At 50.7% G+C, this 17,853-nt stretch overlaps 1 protein-coding gene across 1 annotated transcript in view; it reads left to right on the top strand.

Annotated features, from left to right (window-relative positions):
* The window catches only part of IFT172 (intraflagellar transport 172), a 36,279-nt gene that overhangs the window by 13,330 nt on the left and 5,096 nt on the right, over positions 1–17,853 (top strand). The window contains exons 16-42 of the mRNA XM_051770649.1: positions 803–970; positions 1,313–1,449; positions 2,270–2,377; positions 2,888–2,972; positions 3,293–3,385; positions 3,698–3,775; positions 4,652–4,900; positions 6,445–6,523; positions 6,921–7,041; positions 7,425–7,569; positions 7,644–7,733; positions 8,142–8,239; positions 8,468–8,603; positions 8,683–8,799; positions 9,371–9,513; positions 10,187–10,280; positions 10,522–10,586; positions 10,714–10,894; positions 11,412–11,521; positions 11,967–12,096; positions 12,675–12,773; positions 13,114–13,223; positions 13,705–13,768; positions 14,381–14,467; positions 16,289–16,405; positions 16,841–16,951; positions 17,733–17,852. Coding sequence (XP_051626609.1) covers positions 803–970; positions 1,313–1,449; positions 2,270–2,377; positions 2,888–2,972; positions 3,293–3,385; positions 3,698–3,775; positions 4,652–4,900; positions 6,445–6,523; positions 6,921–7,041; positions 7,425–7,569; positions 7,644–7,733; positions 8,142–8,239; positions 8,468–8,603; positions 8,683–8,799; positions 9,371–9,513; positions 10,187–10,280; positions 10,522–10,586; positions 10,714–10,894; positions 11,412–11,521; positions 11,967–12,096; positions 12,675–12,773; positions 13,114–13,223; positions 13,705–13,768; positions 14,381–14,467; positions 16,289–16,405; positions 16,841–16,951; positions 17,733–17,852 — 3,135 coding nt within the window. The remainder of the gene's footprint in view (positions 1–802; positions 971–1,312; positions 1,450–2,269; positions 2,378–2,887; positions 2,973–3,292; positions 3,386–3,697; positions 3,776–4,651; positions 4,901–6,444; positions 6,524–6,920; positions 7,042–7,424; positions 7,570–7,643; positions 7,734–8,141; positions 8,240–8,467; positions 8,604–8,682; positions 8,800–9,370; positions 9,514–10,186; positions 10,281–10,521; positions 10,587–10,713; positions 10,895–11,411; positions 11,522–11,966; positions 12,097–12,674; positions 12,774–13,113; positions 13,224–13,704; positions 13,769–14,380; positions 14,468–16,288; positions 16,406–16,840; positions 16,952–17,732; position 17,853) is intronic.

The raw sequence follows: 17,853 nt of genomic DNA, 5'->3' as shown, positions 1-17,853 counted from the left end.
ATAGTGGAAGGTGTCCCTGCCCATGGCAAGGGGTTAGAATAAGATGATTTTTTCCAACCCAAACCATTCTGGGATTCTATGATTTCTCCATCCATTTTGGTACAAACTGAAACAGGGACTTTATTGTTCTCTTTTGACAGGTGTGTCATAAGACTAGCACAGTTCTCTCTTCTTTTTCTCATCTTTGCTAGATGAGGACAGTAATGACAAGGAACAGAGACATCCTATAGGACTTCTAAGTCACAAGACATCATATATCTTTGTTATGTCATGTGTCAGGTTACACCTTCCAAACTGTCAGGTTTGTTTCTGGGCAGTATATTCTACAAACAACCAACCTCTCACCTTATTGGCAGCAGTCCTTGCAATAGGACCATGCCTGGGATGGACAGTTCAGCCCAAAACCTCAGAGGAAGACCCTTCTTGGTCCCTCAGTTTGTTTCCATGAAAGACTTAAGAGCCCATCCTCCTGTTCCAGCTCTGCAGCTGAGAAGGAACTGAAATAGCACAAGGTGTATTCTGGTTTATATTCATCTGTCCATGTCCTTACATGGACATGTAAGGGAGGCAGGATCTGAGCATTCTGCTTAAAATGCTGCAAGGCTTTAAAAAGGTCTTAATTCCTGGATAGAAATGTGTGTAAATAAGTATGGGATTTTAGGCTGCATGTCATGGAGAAGGTCTGTTTCCTGATGGGTAATGTCTGTTTACGAGATGCCTGCTCAGATGTTCCTGCAATGTTTGTGTGAGCTGGCAGCCCAACCATGAGCCCAGCTGATCTGTTCTCCTCTGCCCTCTCCAGCTGCAGCTCTATGACATTGAAAGCAGCACCAAGACGACCATTCTGAGCTATTGCTCCTACGTGCAGTGGGTTCCGGGCAGTGACGTGGTGGTGGCTCAGAACAGAAACAGCCTCTGCATTTGGTACAACATCGATGCTCCAGAGCGAGTCACCATGTTTCCTCTGAAGGTAAAGCTCTGGAGCCTTTGATTGCCTCCTGCAGTTTCTGTTTCTTCTTGCTCACCCTTGTGGGGTTAGTCAGGGTGGTACGGCAGGAGGGAGATAGAAGGGAACAGCTAGTTTCTCCTGGACAGAATATGAGCTCATCCGTCAGCTTTGTGGCAGACATTTCTGGCAGAAGATGGAGGCAGTTAATATAGCAAGGAGCCGCTTCGTGGCTCAGTCTGCTCAGTGGGAGCTCATTCAGCAGAACTGTGACTGGCAGCACTGTCGTGGTGCTGCCCTCCCATCCCTGCTGCCCTACGTACTTCAGGAGAACACAGGAATATTGACAGCTGATACTCTTTCCAGGGGGATATCGTAGACTTGGAACGGAATGACGGAAAGACTGAAGTGATAGTATCTGAAGGGGTGAACACTGTGTCCTACACCCTGGATGAAGGCCTCATAGAGTTTGGAACTGCTGTTGATGATGGGGATTATCACAGGTAAGGGCTACGTACACCGATGGGAATGGCAGGTAGCTCACATCACATTCCACATTCCACCTGGGAATCAGTGATCCAGAAGTGGCAGCAGCACAGCTTTCCATACAGAGCTGAACTCTAGTCTCTGAGCATGATGTTGGTGCCACATCTGGCTATAAAGAACACCAGAGTCCTTCAGGAGTACATATTGAGCATTTACCTTCTCACAGCTTTGTGGTTTCAAACTCAGGGAGAGACTGGTCCCATAGACACTGACAAGGATTTGCTGAAGGCAGTTGTCAAGTTAATTGCAGTGATTAAGTGTGTCTCCAGAGCAGCCAGATGTGAAGTAGTGCTTGGGTACTTCTGCTGCTGCCCTTCTGGGGATGGTGGCAGTGTCATGGAAACAGCCAGGAGCTGTGCAGAGTAAAAACTGACTGTCTGAAGCAGTGATGGCAGCCACCTGGGCCTTGCTGACACTGTTATAGGGCTTTTAAAAGTGACCAGGGGAGAAAACTTCATGTGTTCCTAGCACTGTTACTGCTTGAGAGACTTCTTCACCAGGGACTTGCATCAGACACAACATTTTGGACTTGTCCCACACTGCTACAGCCTTCTGCTGATATCTGCCTTAAGTACCTTAGCCCAGGTAGGGATCACCTAGGTCTCTAAATTTTCCCCTGCTCTGTCAGGCCCTGTGTTACACTGTCCTCTTCAGAACTGAGCACACCCAACTTGCTTTGTCTTCAGTGCAGCTGTGGTTAGGAAGCTCCTGTCTCAGCCTGGGATTTTCGTCAGAGAGCTCTTCTGTAACTGAAAGTCTGCAACTCTCTGTCTCAAGGGCTACTGCATTTTTGGAGACGCTGGAAATGTCCACAGAGACTGAAGCCATGTGGAAGACTCTCAGCAGACTGGCTTTGGAAGCGAGACAGCTGCATATTGCAGAGAGGTACATGCCATCTTCCTGGCTTAAACACTCTCTTTGCTGAATCCCTCATAGAAACCAGGGTCCAACTAAAGACATGGCTCTGTGTGTGGCCTGGAAGATGCACTGAGTTGGAGACTTAAGTGTTCTCTATGCCAGGCGATGACTTGCCCTTTCATCCCAACCAGTAATGCCAGAACAGAGAGCAGGAAGAGATCCCTCTGTGTCAGAAATTTTTGTTGATGTATATAAAGCAGTGTATAGCAAGGCCTAAGGGAGCTGACAGAGATGGACAAACTCGAGGCATCTCTGAAGCCTACAGAGGTGAAACATGAGCCTTGGTCATGCCCATGGATTCTGCCATGGAGCAGGGCTAGAGGGCACATCTGAACACGAGTCTTGGCAAAATCCTTCTCTTGAAGCAGGGGTACCCCACCTCTCCCTGAGTCTGCTGCCCAAGTTCTGATTTTCTTTTCTTGGACCAAAAGTGGGCAACAAAACTCAGTTACTGACTAACTTCTTTGCCCTTTCCAGGTGCTTTGCAGCTCTGGGAAACATGGCAAAGGCTCGATTTCTGCATGAAACCAATGCCATTGCTGACCAGGCAGCTCAAGAGCATGTAAGTCAAACTTTTCCTGCTCTATAGGGCCACAGTTTTCCTGAAAACACTCGCATGCACATTATCTTCTGTGTCCATGCTCCCCAGTGTCATGCTACAGACCAGTACCTGGTCATGTAGAAACTGCTGACATCCTTCATCCATGCCTGCCAGGTCCCTCTCAGGGCTGGCCTCAGTGACTGCTCCTGGCTTGTCACTGCTGGGATTCTCAGCTGTCTTTCATTTCTGCAATGACCCAGCCCCCACCTGCAGTCCCCTCCAGGTTCCATTCCAGAGTCTGTTCTTTCCCTCAGCAAACTGAGCTCACTTGCTGTTTGCAGGGTGGGGATGGCACAGACCATTACCTGGTGCGGGCCCGCTTGGCCATGCTAGACAAGAACTACAAGCTGGCCGAGATGATCTTCCTGGAACAAGTGAGTAAAGGAACAAGGAGTAGAAAAGATTTAATTTATTTCTGAGCACAGGGGTTTGTGTCCTGCTCTGTAAGAGGAACGGAAAACATTGCCTGTTTTTGCAGTTTTTGCCATGAAGTGGAAGGAGGTATTCCTTTTTCTAAGGTGTAGGATTACACTGAGGTGCATGAGGAGGGTGAGGGAGGATGCATATCCATGTAAAGGAGATGGTACAATTTTTCAAGTGTTTTCTGCACATCTAACCCTTCCCACTTGGAGAGCTCCGAGGCAGTGTGTCTGCTCCTAATCTGGATTCTCTGCTTTCTGACACAGAATGCCACAGAGGAGGCCATGGACATGTACCAGGAGCTGCACATGTGGGATGAATGCATTGTGGTGGCCAAGGCCAAGGTACAGAATGTTGCTGCACTGGGCTGTGGGCGGAGCTTGCTTGGTAAATCTTCTGTTTGAGAATCCGTTCGGGTCTGGGTTCTCTTCACCTGCCCTCCCTGGCTTCTGCTTAGAAGGGCTCCAACTAGAAGGAAAGGTTGCACTGGTGTAAGTACAGACCTGGGTGAATAGTGAGGGAGAGATGTCGCTGTTAAAGTCGGGACAGGCAGAGCGACATAGAATCTTCTTTCAAAGCAGGGACAGGATTGCAAGAGGGCTGCAATCACCTTATTGTAACAGGTTGCAAACGTTTATACTTTTCACACATCACACATGTTAACTTTCTATTGGTGCCTTCATAGATCAGGCCATACACATATCACTCTACTGTTGGTACATGTAGATCAGGCCATCAGGTCATCCACATGTCAACCTGCTATTGGTACTTTCATGTATACACACACCAGGATTGATTGCAAACTAGTAAACACAGTTTTTGTCGAGTCATCCTGACTTGCAGAAAGTACAGGAAGTCCATTTCTGTCCTCCATCTTCTTCCTTTCTGAAAGTTGCCCACATTCCTCTGCATGTTGTGTTCTCCTCCTTTCAGGGGTATACTGTAATCTGGTTTATGTCCACTGCTTCGTCGATAAATGCCAGGCTGCTGACAGGCTTGCTGTCAACCCTGACAGAGAGAAGCTACTGAAATTGGTTTAGGAGTATCTGTGGCTTCAAAAAAGAACAGATAGCGCTGTGGTACACAGGCACTGTCGCATCGTGGTTTCTGCTAACTGGGCAGCAAGAGGCCAGGTGCTGTGACCAGGTGTGCAGAGCCTGAGGACGAGCTGGACAGCATGTCCCCTTGCCCAGGTCACCCAGTGCTGCATTTCTCCACAGGGACACCCGATGCTGGAGAAGTTGCGTCGGGGTTACTACCAGTGGCTGCTGGATACCCAGCAGGAAGAGAAGGCTGGAGAGGTCCAAGAGGGACAGGGTGACTACCTGGCAGCCATCAGCTTATATCTGCGGGCAGGGCTGCCAGCCAAAGCAGCACGGCTGGCCATGAGTAGGGATGAGCTGCTCACCAATGAGGATGTCATTGACAGGATCTCCACAGCATTGATCAGAGGGGAACTGTATGAACAGGTGAGTGGCCCTTCCCACTGGGCTTCCTTCTTAGGGGCATCGGGGACCGTACCCCATCCCCTGCACCTGTGAGACACAGGGGGACTGGAAGGCAGCAGAGCTAATTCTCTGTTGATAAATTTGCAGTTAACATTTATGAGGAAATCCTCACTGCATCCATTGTACATGGTTGAGGTCTAGAATTACTGTTATTAATCAGGAAAAAGATTGCATCTCATGGGCAACATGTCTCCAGAATATCCTCTGAGCATTAGTAATCGTCAAGGAGGCCCTTGGGAGGTTGGGAACAAACAGGAACAGAGTTGTGAATCAAACAGAAAACTTGATATCACTGTGGAAATGTCAGTGCTTCCTCATAGCAGAATAAAAAATGGTGGTGTAAGGATAATCTAAATGGAAAACCTAAGGGAGGTAAACAAAGGAGGTTGAAGACTATCTATAGAGTCATAAATATCATAAAGAAGGGACATGATTATTCTCACTGTCTAATTACACCAAAAATTGGTAACTGTTTATTATTAGGTAACAGTTTTAAAACCAAAAGGTGTTTTTCCCACAGCACATAATCATGTTAATGTAAGAAAACAGTGCTGAGTCTGCCCACTGTACAGCTCGGTATCCTGGCTGACAGGGGCCTCTGGCAGGTGCTTAAGAAAGGAAAATAAAGAACAGGGCAGACAAAATACAGGGTGGCACTTCCCCTAGTGTGCTTTCATGGGGTCCAGCCGTTTGAAGGCTACAGTGTACCTGAACATTTTTATTTTTATGTTCAAGAACTCCTGATAGATTTTACTTCCATGAACTTGTCAAATTATTGCTTGAACCATCTGTACTTTTGAATTACAGTTTTGGCTATGAGTTGAGATCTATGTGATGTGAAAATAAAACAGTGCTTTTTACTGGCCTGTTTTATGTGTCCTGTGCAAATTACATTTCTCCAGTCTCAATTTACCTCCAGCGTTTTCTGACTATTTCATTTGGACCCAAGAGAACTTAGTGCTTTTCCAAACCTGTCACCTTTTCTTAAGCCTTCAGTTGAAAGAATAACTGTGGAGCCTGTGGCTGCTGGATGCCTGGTTACCGAAAGTATAAATGGTCCAAAAGTGATTAGACGAATCATGGAGGTAGAGTCTGTCAAAAGCCATTAAATATGGTGTTGTGAGGGCATCACAACACAAACTCAGGCTTCTATTGTGCAGGCTGTCAGAGATGGACAGATATAACAGAGGAAAGGGTGCTGTATACTCACTGTGTTATTACAGTCTTTCTTTAGAGGTGTGCTCTTGCCACCATTCAAATGCTAAAGCCTCTGGACTGCCAGGATGTCTGTGCTGGGGTCGATTGGGAGAGAGGACAATGGTCTCAGCACCCATGCTCTTTCCTAGAAGTTCCTTAGTCCCTATGCTCTTATTTAGTGGGGCAAGGCAGAGCTGGCGGGGGAGTCTGCGTGGCAGGACTGACAAGCTCTTTTTGTGAGACTGGTAGGGTATGAAGGTGTGGGGAAGTGGTGGCTCTGGAAACTGATGGCTTGTATTTGTCATTAGGCTGGAGACCTGTTCGAGAAGGTCAGGAACCCACGGAAGGCTCTGGAATGCTATGGCAAGGGCAGTGCCTTCCTGAAAGGTATTGTGCTCAAAATTCCTCCCCTCCATCTCCAACAGGAGCCTGGGTACTCTGGCCTGGTGGCAACATGAACAATTGCTCTGGAGCCCAGAGATGCCTGAATGCTCTGAAGCTTCCACGTATTGTCTCTTCACTGTGTGTATTTTCACGTAGTTGTACTTGCACACGCAATCCGAGAACAGTGTCCTGTTCCCAAGCCTTTGACCATGCTGATTGCACCAGCATGGATTTGGCCTGGCTCTCCACAGGGTCCAGGTTGCTGGGTAACCCACTGGAGCTGGAGTGGCTTAGACAGTCACCATTCCCCTCCCTCTGTGCCCCATCCAAGGCCCATGTTTGCCCCACAGTTCTGCTTCCTTGCTGGCCTGAGGGTGCCAGATCTCCTGTTCCCTTACAGCCGTGGAGCTGGCTCGCCTGGCATTCCCCGCAGAAGTTGTGAAGCTGGAGGAGGCCTGGGGAGACCATCTGGTGCAGCAGAAACAGCTGGATGCTGCTATTAACCATTACATCGAAGCCAGGTGGGGGCAGGGGAAGGCTGTATAAGCAGCAGGATACTGGCAGGGTGTGAAGTTGATATCATTTGCCTCTATCAGCGGGGGGTTTGCCTGACTGAGCCCCCACCACGCTGCTTTGCAGTGCCCCCAGTGCTTGTGTGCAGTCTCTGCTGGCACCAGCCATGGATACCTTCCCACATCTCTTCCAAGGTCTTTCAGCCTTGATTGCTCATCCCTGCTGTCCTAGTTTGTTCATCCCCTTTAGCACTGCCACTTACTCAGATCCTTTGTGCTGCTCTGACCCAGGAAGCTGAATCAAGCAGCAGAGCATTCTGGTCTCCCTGGCAGAGCACAGCTGGAGGAGGTGGCTGCTGCCTGGCTCTAAAGAGTGATGGGTTTGATACTAGGTGCTCAGTTAAGGCCATCGAGGCAGCCTTGGGAGCCCGGCAGTGGAAGAAGGCCATCTACATTTTGGACTTGCAGGACAAACAGACAGCAGCCAAATATTACCTCAAGATTGCCCAGCACTATGCAGCTTTACAGGAGTATCAGGTGAGGCTGCAGAACACAGTCACCAGTGCTCTCTGTATCCCTTGGGAATGCTGAGTGGGGTCTTTTCCTGGCAGGTTGCAGAGGAGCTGTACATCAAAGGAGGCCAGACCAAGGATGCCATTGACATGTACACACAGGCTGGGCTCTGGGAACAGGCTCACAAGGTAGAGTCAGAAGCCAAAGCTTCTGGGGACCCCACCCCACTTGGTAAAGTGTGTCTTCCATCAGGTGCTGGTGCACAAGGCACCACCACCTGATCAACCAGCACTCTTCCCAAAGGATGCATGCAGGGCCATCCAGTAGACAGCAAGAAATCTGTTCCTAGTATTCACATCCTGACCTTCTCTGTCTCACAGCCCCATGTGGGTGCACCTGTGACACAAATGACCCTCTCCAAAAGCTGGTCCTATGTGCTTTGATCACAGTGACAAGCGACTGCCCATTCTCTGCAGAGCATATAACATGGATACCTGTTTGTCAGATGGGAAGGAAATTGGTTTTCCCCTTCTCCTTCACTGCCATACGTCAGGAAATTGCTGTGCAGCGTATTCCCTGTGTGTTCCTTTTGGCAGCTGGCAATCAAGTGTATGAGCCAGGAGGATGTGACTGTGCTGTACATAACTCAGGCCCAGGAGATGGAGAAGCAGGGCAAGTACAAAGAAGCAGAGAGGTGAGTGTCTTCCTTGGTACCCGTCTAAGACTGAGCCCTGAAAAAAATAGCCGTAGTGAGGAGGATCCCTTTCCCGGGGTAGAAGTAGAATTTGGGACTGGGGTTTGGAAAGACCGGAGGAACCCTCGCCACACACAGAGACCTAAAGCTGATATTTCAGGATGCAGAGAGATTTCAGGGACTGGTCATGTCCTTGACTGAGCCATTTGGATGTGCTTGTGTTCTCAGGCTGTACATCACTGTGAATGAACCTGATTTGGCCATCACCATGTACAAGAAGTGTAAGATGTATGATGAGATGGTTTGCCTAGTAGCCAAGTACCACAAGGACTTACTTGGAGATACTCACCTGCACCTGGGCAAGGTGAGTGCATCTCATGGCAGGAGATCAGCTAGGCCAAGCCTGGGCAAGAATATCACGATCTCATTGCCTCTGACTGCAGGAGCTGGAAGCAGAGGGGCGCTTGCAGGAGGCTGAGTACCACTACCTGGAAGCCAAGGACTGGAAGGCCACAGTGAACATGTACAGAGTGAATGACATGTGGGAAGAGGCGTACAGGGTAATGATCATTCAGAGCTCCCCACCTGTGCGGGGGTCAGACTCTGGCTGCAGGATTCTGGTGGGAACTGCTTTGTGTCTCTTCACTGCAAGATCAGAGCACTACCCAGCCTCAGCACTGCCCCAGCCCTGGAGGCCTGTGGGCCTCCTGCTCTGCAGCATTGAAGCCCAAAAGTAGGGCTTGACCCCTGGGCTCTCTGCAGCAGTGCCTTCCTCCAGGCATTGCTCTGCCCCTGACCACTGCATCCCCTTGTACCTCAGAGGTGTTGTTCTGGCTGCAGCTGCCCCCAGCACTTCTCCCCTCGGTGTGGACATGGAGTGCCAGGGTCACTTCTGCTGCCCAAACAGTGGTGTGGGCTGTGCTGAGAAGGCAGCAGCTGTTCTGCTCTGCCCTATATGCCTTTGTCTCACTCTCCCACTCACCAATCCAGTGATGGCCACAGAAGGGTTCCTCAGGAGGGAACAGATGGTTTTGGTGCTCTCTCATACCAACAGGCATCACATGAGAGAGGCTCAGTCTGCTGAAGGTGAGATCGATGCACTGGGCTCTTCCACTTCCTTTTTTTGGACAGGTGGCCAAGGCACATGGGGGAGCAAACTCCCATAAGCACGTGGCCTATTTGTGGGCGAAGAGCCTGGGTGGAGAGGCAGCTGTGAAACTCCTCAGCAAATTCGGGCTTCTGGAAATGGCCATTGACCATGCAACGGACAGTGGGTATGCAGCTGCCTCTGCAGCACTGCCCTGCCCTCTGCCTGACCTGAGGAAAAATGGGTGGCCCAAGATAACTCTGTTCACATGGTAGCAGCAGGGCCAGGGTATGGCATGTCTTCCCACCCCACCATACTTCCCACAGGCATTCCACTCCCTTGACACATCGCACTTCCCATCCTCATGTCAGTCTCTCAAATGCCAAGTCTGAGCTGTGCAGGCAAAAGCAGTTTGTTCCTTAACCTCAGCAGGAAGGGCCTTGTGAGAGCCTCTGAGCATGAGAGGAGGTATTCCTCATGTCACCATAAGTAGCTGCCTGCCACAAGAATTTTGGCCCTGCTCTGCACTGGGCCAGGTGTGTGCCTGCATGGCCATTCCCTGCTTCTCTCCCCCAAGCCCATACATCTCTCAGCTCCCGCAAGTCTTGTCACCTCCCTTTGGGATGGAGCCAAGGGCCTCGGGTGCTAAGAGCAGGTGTGAAGGAGTTGAATTTCCTCAGTGGAGACTCTAAAAGTTCCTGTTCTCTGGGCAGGAGCAGGTGGAACCCGCAGTGCCCATTCACTTTGGACCCTCTCTCCTCTCCCAGTGTCTTGTGCTCTCCTTGATGTCTTGCTCTTGATGAAGGCATGCCCTCAGAGCACAGAGTCCTGCCCTCACCCCATTTTCGCTTTCATTGCAGGGTCTTTGAATTTGCTTTTGAACTGGCCCGCCTCTCCATGAAGCAGAAGATGCCAGACATCCACTTAAAGTATGCCATGTTCCTAGAAGATGAGGTAATTTCTCCCCTGGAATAGGTGGGAGTTCTCTGGTTGCTCAGATAGCTGAGTAGTTGTCCCGGGACTGCTGCAGCTGGCACAGTTCTGGCTGCAGTCACTGCACATCCAAAGGGCTCCACAACCCCAGGCTCCACACACATCTTTGCTTCATAAACCCTCCCTGCCTCATGGTAAGTAGAGGAGGTCATGTAATTGTATCGGGACAGGAAGGGCATGCAAATTCCTTCCTTTCTTCTAGGGCAAATTTGAGGAGGCTGAAGGAGAATTTATTAAAGCTGGGAAGCCCAAGGAGGCCGTGCTGATGTATGTGTCCTTCCACATCCTGGCCTGCTGCATCTGCTCTCCCCACATGATGCCAGCCTGGATGCCTCTCCAGCATCAGGCTGCTCCGTGTCATCCCCCTTGTTCCATCCCGTGTCGGTTCCCCCAGGTTTGTGCACAACCAGGACTGGGACGCGGCGCAGCGAGTGGCTGAGGCCCATGACCCGGACAGCGTGGCTGATGTGCTTGTTGGACAGGCACAGTTTGCCTTTGAACAGAGGGAGTTCCAGAAGGCAGAGGCCTTCCTCCTGCGAGCACAGAGACCTGAGCTGGCCATAAAGTACTACAAGGTGAGTGTAGTCTGTAGCAACATCATTGCCTTCCTCGCTGGACAAGAACGTAGTTTGGATGGAGGAGTGAAATCCACCTCCCAGCTCTCCCTGTCAGCTTAATAGCCAAAGAAAAACCATTTACTCAGGGGGTTCCTAGAGGAACTTAATTCTGGCCTGAAGACTGAACCAGTGGATATCACAGCATAGCTTTGCTCTCTCACAGTTCCTAGAAGAGGTGTCCTGCCAGAATATGGGTGGTCCTCGGGGGTAGCACAAGTGGGTGCATTTGGTGTCTAAGTGCCCATTCCACGGAGATAGCTGGAATGGATGAACACGTTCCCCTGAGGTACTTTGGATGAGTGGATAGACATAGGTGCCATTTGGGGGGAAGAAAGAATTGGATGGTGCTGCTGTGGTTGTTTCTTCCATAGGTTCTCTGGTGAGATGACATGAGGGGCTAGATATGTTATGTAATGCAGGAGTGTGAGGGATCCTGGTGAACTGGTGAAAACTTCTCCCCATTGTGCTTGTGCAGGAGGCCGGCATGTGGAGCGAGGCCCTGCGGATCTGCAAGGAATACATGCCTAGTCGGCTGGGAGAGCTACAGGAGGAGTGTGGCAGGGAAGCTGGCAAGAAGGGCTCTGGGTAGGGAATGCTGTGGTCAGGCTGCAGGAAACAGCCAGGTAGCTCTTCCTTGTGGCCATAGTGCTGATGCCTTACAGGCTGATGGGATCCCTGATGGGAACCCTGATCCGGTTGTTTCCCTCTTGAGGGCTCTAGACTTCTTACTGCAGAGGTTTCCTCTCATCCTTCCTCCCTGCTCTGGAGGCTTATTGCTGCCTTTTAAGGTCTCCCAGATGGCCTCTTGCCACATATATATCTCCACGGTGTCCTTTCCTGCCAGTGCGTCTCCAGGGGTCCTCAGTCAGTTCTCTCCTCAGCACTGTGTGCGCTCTGCCACGTGCTCCATTCTCGTCTGAGGTCCCTGGCTTACCTGTGCCGTGCACCTCCCTGCCCACACCCTACACACTGTCTAGAGGATCTCTGGCAGCATCCCAGCCCTGCTCACAGCCTGCATTCCTCCCTGCAGCGGAACCGAAGGGCTGCTGGAGCAGGCCCGGGAGTGGGAGCAGGCTGGGGAGTACGCCAGGGCAGTGGACTGCTACCTGAAGGTGCGGGATCCCAGCAACAGTGTCCTGGTGGAGAAGTGCTTGCTGAAGGTACCGTCAGGGGCTGTGGTTCCCTTCACTTGCTCTGCTGCCTGGGAGCTCTCCCACAACCTGAGAGCACCTTAGAGATCCCAGTCACTGCAGGGCACAGGAGAACCTGCAGGCTGCAGTGGCTGCAGAGCTGAAAGCCTTCCTAGCTGTTTTCTTGAGCCATGATGGGCTGTGCTTACCCTGCATGGCGCTGACCCCCCTGCTCTGGCACCACTGCCTGTGGCAGGCCAGTGCCTGTCTGTGTGCCCACAGCTCCCTGCACTGAAGAGCTGCACTTTATGCCTCAGCCCTTGCTAGAGGAGCACCGCTCTTTGTTTTGTTCTTGTTCATACTTCTCACTCACATCCATGTCCTTGTACCAACTTCAACAATTACATCCTCGTTTGATCTTCTGTGTGTGAAAGTAGCTGGGCTTTGCTTCTCTGTCTTGCTGAAGTGAGCTGCCATTTCTTCTCCCCTTCTCCATAGTTCAAGTGCTTCCAACTCTCAGTCTTTTAGCTGGAACTGAGAACTTCCCAGCTTTATCCTACTCTCCCACAGCTTTTATCGTTTGTGCTGCTGACAATTTCTCTTCACAGGCTGCTGAGTTGGCTGTGAAATTCTTGGGTCAGTCACAGAGCGTGGAGGTGACACGGACTGTGGCTCCTCAGCTGGTGGCCATGAAGAAATACAGCATGGTGAGGGCTGGCTCCTGCCCCCAAACTGCTGGAGAAGTACTGACTGACATAGGAAGGGAGAGCTCTATCCAAGGGAAGGAGGCCAAGTCACATCCTGGGGTGATGGGTGGATGGCTCTATCCAGAGTTAGGCAGTGCAGAGTCTTGAAGGAGGATGAAGGAGGGGAAGGAATCAAGTCCTGGAGTAGTGTGAGAGAGGCAGGCCTTGGGAGGAAGCAGGAAGGAGAGGAGCAGGTTGTCTTTTGGGAAGAGACTTTCTGTTGTGGCTGTGTGCTGGTCTGCACCAGCTTCAGCCTGGAATGCATGGACTGTCTCCCATGGGACTGTCTCTCGCCCTCCAGGCAGCTGAACTCTACCTAAACTTGGACCTCATCCGAGAAGCTATTGATGCCTTCATTGAAGGGGAGGAATGGAGCAAAGCCAAGCATGTGGCCAAGGAGTTGGACCCCAGGTATGTCCTGAACTCTGCAAATTATGCTCTTCCTGCTCCTTCTCCCACTCCCAGATGATCCCTTGTCCTGTCTTTTCCTGTCCTGCGGTCCCCAGATTTCCTGGATTCTTCCCACAGTGGCCTTCCCAGGCTCAACAGGGCATGTTTTCCACAGCTACCCTTCTCAAGCCATTTACCATTCTGACACTCTTCTGTTGTCAGACATCCCATGAAGATTGTTATTCCCTTTTGTTCCGTCCCTATCCGTATCTCCCTTTCCCTTGTCACAGTCCTGTGCATGCAATTTGTTCTGAAAGCCCTGTGATCCCTTGTTCTCCTCACACGTTATGCTGTGAAGAGCTGCCTCGGCCCTTTCCTCCCCCTTCTACCTGTGTGCCAGCAGCCCACCAGCAAGACACAGCACAGCTGGAAGTCCTCTGGTTCCAAGGCTGAATCCAGCCTCTGCACTGATGCAAGGCACAAGGATTCTTTCTACCCACAGGTCAGAGGAGTATGTGGACCAGCGTTATAAAGAGTATTTAAAGAACCAAGGAAAGGTGGATTCGGTACGTATTTGGGATGTCTTGCAGGCAAGGGAGTGATGTCAGGACCTGTGCAGATCCTTGGGGCCTTTCTCATGGGGCTTTTGCCTGACTGTGCCCACGGGTGAGAAATCTGTATGTGCCTGTGAGCCGTGGCTATTCCATACCAGACCACGGAATCACAGAACGGTTTGGCTGGGAAGGGACCTTAAAGCTCATCTCATTCCACCTCTCTGCCATGGGCAGGGACACTTTCCACTAGACCATGTTGCTCCAGGCACACATTGCTGGGTCATGTCCAGTCTTTTGCCCAGCAATACCCCCAAGTCCTTCTCCCCTGGGCTGCTCTCAGCCATTCTCCACCCAGGCTGTATCTGTGTGGGGGGTTGCTCTGACCCAGGTGCAACACCTTCACTTGGCCTTGTTGACTTTCATGAGGTTTGCACAGGCCCACCTCTGCAGCCTGTCCAGGTCTCTCTGGATGGCAGATGGGTCACACTGGCTCTGTAAGTTCATGCCACAGAGAGGGAGGGACTGTGTGTCTGGGAGAAAAAGACACAGGTGAGCTGACGCCTGCCTGGATGTGAGTAGGAAGCCTGGCCTGCACAGTGAATTTACGGTTGCTTCCATCCCCAGCTGGTGGGAATCGATGTCATGGCTGCTCTGGATATATATGCAAAGCAGGAGCAGTGGGAGAAGTGCCTGGAAGTCGCAGCTAAGCAGGTGAGTGCCTGTGTGAGCCCTCGGGGACAGGCCCAGGGCCCTGGCACAGGAGCAGGGACAGCCGGAGCGGGTGGGCAGCATGGGGAGCTCAGGAAGCACCACACCACTGCCCCATCATGGCCAGCCAGGCTGAGTGGGGAAGCATATTGTGTTCAAATTTTGTGGTTAATGGAGCATTGGAAGAAGCTAAATGAGTTGTTTGGACTGAAAGTAATTGGTACCATGGAAACAGAGGGATCTGTAGAAGAAAGCCTTCTTTCTCCATGTTCTGAAAAGCCCTGGTGTTAGTTGGAATGAGACATCTTTGTCAGGAAAGCAAATTCGACATTTTTTCGGTTTTTCTGACCTAAAAGTAACAAAATTACCTGAGCAGGGTAATAAAAATGAAGAAAAGCAAAATTAAACTGTTTTACAGTACTCTTCCATGTCAGTAACAGAAGGAGAAAGCTCTCAATTACCAGGATCTCCTTCGAGGGATGGTTTGTATTCAGTAGTTATTGATTGGTGATTGATTGGTTAATGATTCAGTGGTTGTTGATAATGAAGATAACCAAAGGAAGGTGTTGATTTTTTGGAATGAGGTATTGGTTCAGATTGAATAGCAGGGCAGCCCTGACAATGGCATCTGCCATTAGTGGAGACACCACAGTTTATCACTTGGGCCAGCACTGATGCCTTGGAAAAGCACTGGGAATGTCTGCGAGTGTGGTTTTATAACTTTGGTTCCAGCAACCTGAGTTTGGATTCTACTAGAACAAACTTGATTTCGCTTAGACTTGGGCTTCTCTGTGGTGCAGATGGTCCCTATTGTAATCATTGTTCTCTTGGAGGCTCCTGTACTGATAATCTGTTTATCAGGAGCCGCAGGTGTTGATCTTCATACACAAAAAATAACTGCACACTCCATTCCCGGGGAAAGGCTCTGTCAGTTTATTGTTGGCCAGTCACCCCACGGTCACACTGAGCCCAAGGAGATGTTGGTCTGCTCGTGCCTCTTAAGAGCATTAGCACCACCCTGCTCTGTAACCAGTTCAGAATATCATCACTTTGACTCAGCTGATATACAGTGATTATACAGCAATAATGTTACATTTATCAAAACAGCTCACATACCAGACTGAATCTTTATCCCAAGCTGTGCTGAGCCTGGGTGTTCAACTTCTAGACATCTGCTGGGGCACTGGTCTCTCTTCTGCACAGTAAACTTGCTTCCATTGCTCAGTTTTTAACAGGCACATTTTGTGCCATTTTCTTCCTTATTACTATATTTAAGCGTGTGTAAAGGAGGTCTTTCCTCGCTTGAATTTCTGTGAGGCCAAGAGCAGTCCTCAGAAGTGTCTGTGGGGTCAGCACAAGTATGAGCAGTGTTCCAAGGAAGTCTGGAGTCCTGGAGCTGTGACATCCTGTGGAAAATGGACTAGAGCAGCCTTGTAAATTACAAACATCTTCACCAAGGCTTTTAGCTAATTCTTTGCTAGACTAAGGGCTGGCTTACAGTCAGTACCCATGGTGCCACACAGTAGAGTGCTGCATCCTTCAGGTGTTTGACAGTATTTCTTTGGCAAGTGCTGAACAGCTGGAAAACAGCTGTATTTGCATGTGTGGAGGATCAGCACAGTATCAGCTAGCCAGGATTAAGGTGTCAGTAGGGTCCAAATCAAAACCCAGGTGTGCTGTGAACAGTCTGGCTCTGATTACCTGTCTTGCCCTTTGGGACTCAGGTGTGTGGGTGGGTGCACACACGGCTGAATCCGTCTCCACGGAGGAACAAGTCTTCAGTCCACGAGTCTCATGCTGCTGCTTTCTGTGTGTCTTCTCCAGAACTATAAAGTCCTGCACAAGTACGTCGCTCTGTATGCAACACACCTGATCCGGGAGGGCAGCTGGGACAAGGCCCTGCGCCTGTACGTCCACCATGGAGCCCCTGCCAACCCACAGGTAATGAGGGCAGCACCACATCCCAGTGTGCTGGGATCTGCCACCTGAGTCAGGCTCCCAGTCAGAACTGGGACTGCCAACTGTTCAGCATGTCCAAGCCTGCGGTGGATTCTTCCAGAGGGCTAAAGGCAATCTTCTGGCACATTCTCTACTTGAAGCAGCAGAGGGAGTTGAGCGTTTGTGTTTGTTTTGAACACCTTGAGCACCAAGTTCAGAACAAAAGGAACCATTTGCCTCTCAGAGAGCAATGGCTGCAGGAAGCATCCTTCCATCCTTCCCATTCCCTGCATTGTCCCCAGCACTCCCTGCAGCCAGCAACCTGCAGCACTGCCACACCAGGAGCCATTCCCTCAGTCTGTGCCTGGCAGCAGGAGAGCTCCAGAGACACTGAGTCCTGGTCTGGCTCCTTCCACACTTCTCTCCTTTTTGTTGCAGAATTTCAACATTTACAAGCGTCTCTTTGTGGAGATGGTGAATGCCTCTGGCATGAACTGTGCCGAGGCGTACTCCAGCTGGGCTGACCTGCGGGATGTGCTCCTCAGTCTGGTGAGTGTGGCCATGGCCACCGCTGCCCTTGCAGCTCCAGCCCCTGGGGACTCCTGACGGGACAGGAAGAAGAATCGTACCGGGTGGCATGGGCAGTGTTTTTAGAACACAAGCTCAGGGGAAAGAGATGGCAGTGTGGACAGCAGGACAGCAGGATCATGTGAAATGAATGTGGCTGAGCAAGAGAAGGCAGAGAAGAAGGTGACTCTGCACTCGAGGCCAAATCCTAGAAGTGGGTCTGGCCATTGGCCCTTGCAGAGCTCTCTGTGTCACTGCAACATGAGAGCCTATCATGACACGTCCACTTCTCATCCTACACCCATATTCACCAGGCTGCATGGGGAAAGCACAGAGCTACTGAGCCTGGAAAATACAAGTCTTCCCCATCTTCCCAGGGATGCTTAGAGCCTTCTGCTCCTCATTCCTGTCCCAGAACACCTCAGAGCTCATGATTGCCTCATCACTGTTTCTGTCCCACAAATAGCACAGACAAAATAGCTCTAGCACAGATGAAATGAGCAAATCCCCCTTTGTCCATCCAGACTCACTCCTGCCTCCAGTGCTGGCTGTTGTTGCAGTACTGTTGACTATTCCTGGCTCCCACAGCCTCCTTCCTTCAGCATGCTATGGGAGGCAGAGCACCCAAGGCCCGGCCCCTTTCCAGTTCTAGAGGTGCCTGGATATTTCAGTTCCCTCTCTCCCTGGGCTTTCCTGGCCTCAAGTGGATAAAGAGTGCCCTTGTGCTCTCATGCCCTCAGTTACTCTCATTTTCTCTTCTCAGTGTGAAAACTTAGCGAAGTCCAGCGAGGCAAACACTCCGGCACACGAGGAGTTCGAGAGGATGCTGCTGATCTCCCACTACTGCGCCACCCGCTCCGCTGCGCAGGGCCTGAAGCAGCTGG

This window comes from Manacus candei, unplaced genomic scaffold (genome assembly GCF_025592945.1).
Source record: "Manacus candei isolate 608988 ecotype Guabito, Panama unplaced genomic scaffold, ASM2559294v1 h1tg000121l, whole genome shotgun sequence".
NCBI classification, from domain to species: Eukaryota; Metazoa; Chordata; class Aves; order Passeriformes; family Pipridae; genus Manacus; species Manacus candei.
The sequence above is the reverse complement of the archived record's forward strand: the minus strand, read 5'-3'. Positions and strand labels throughout refer to the sequence as shown.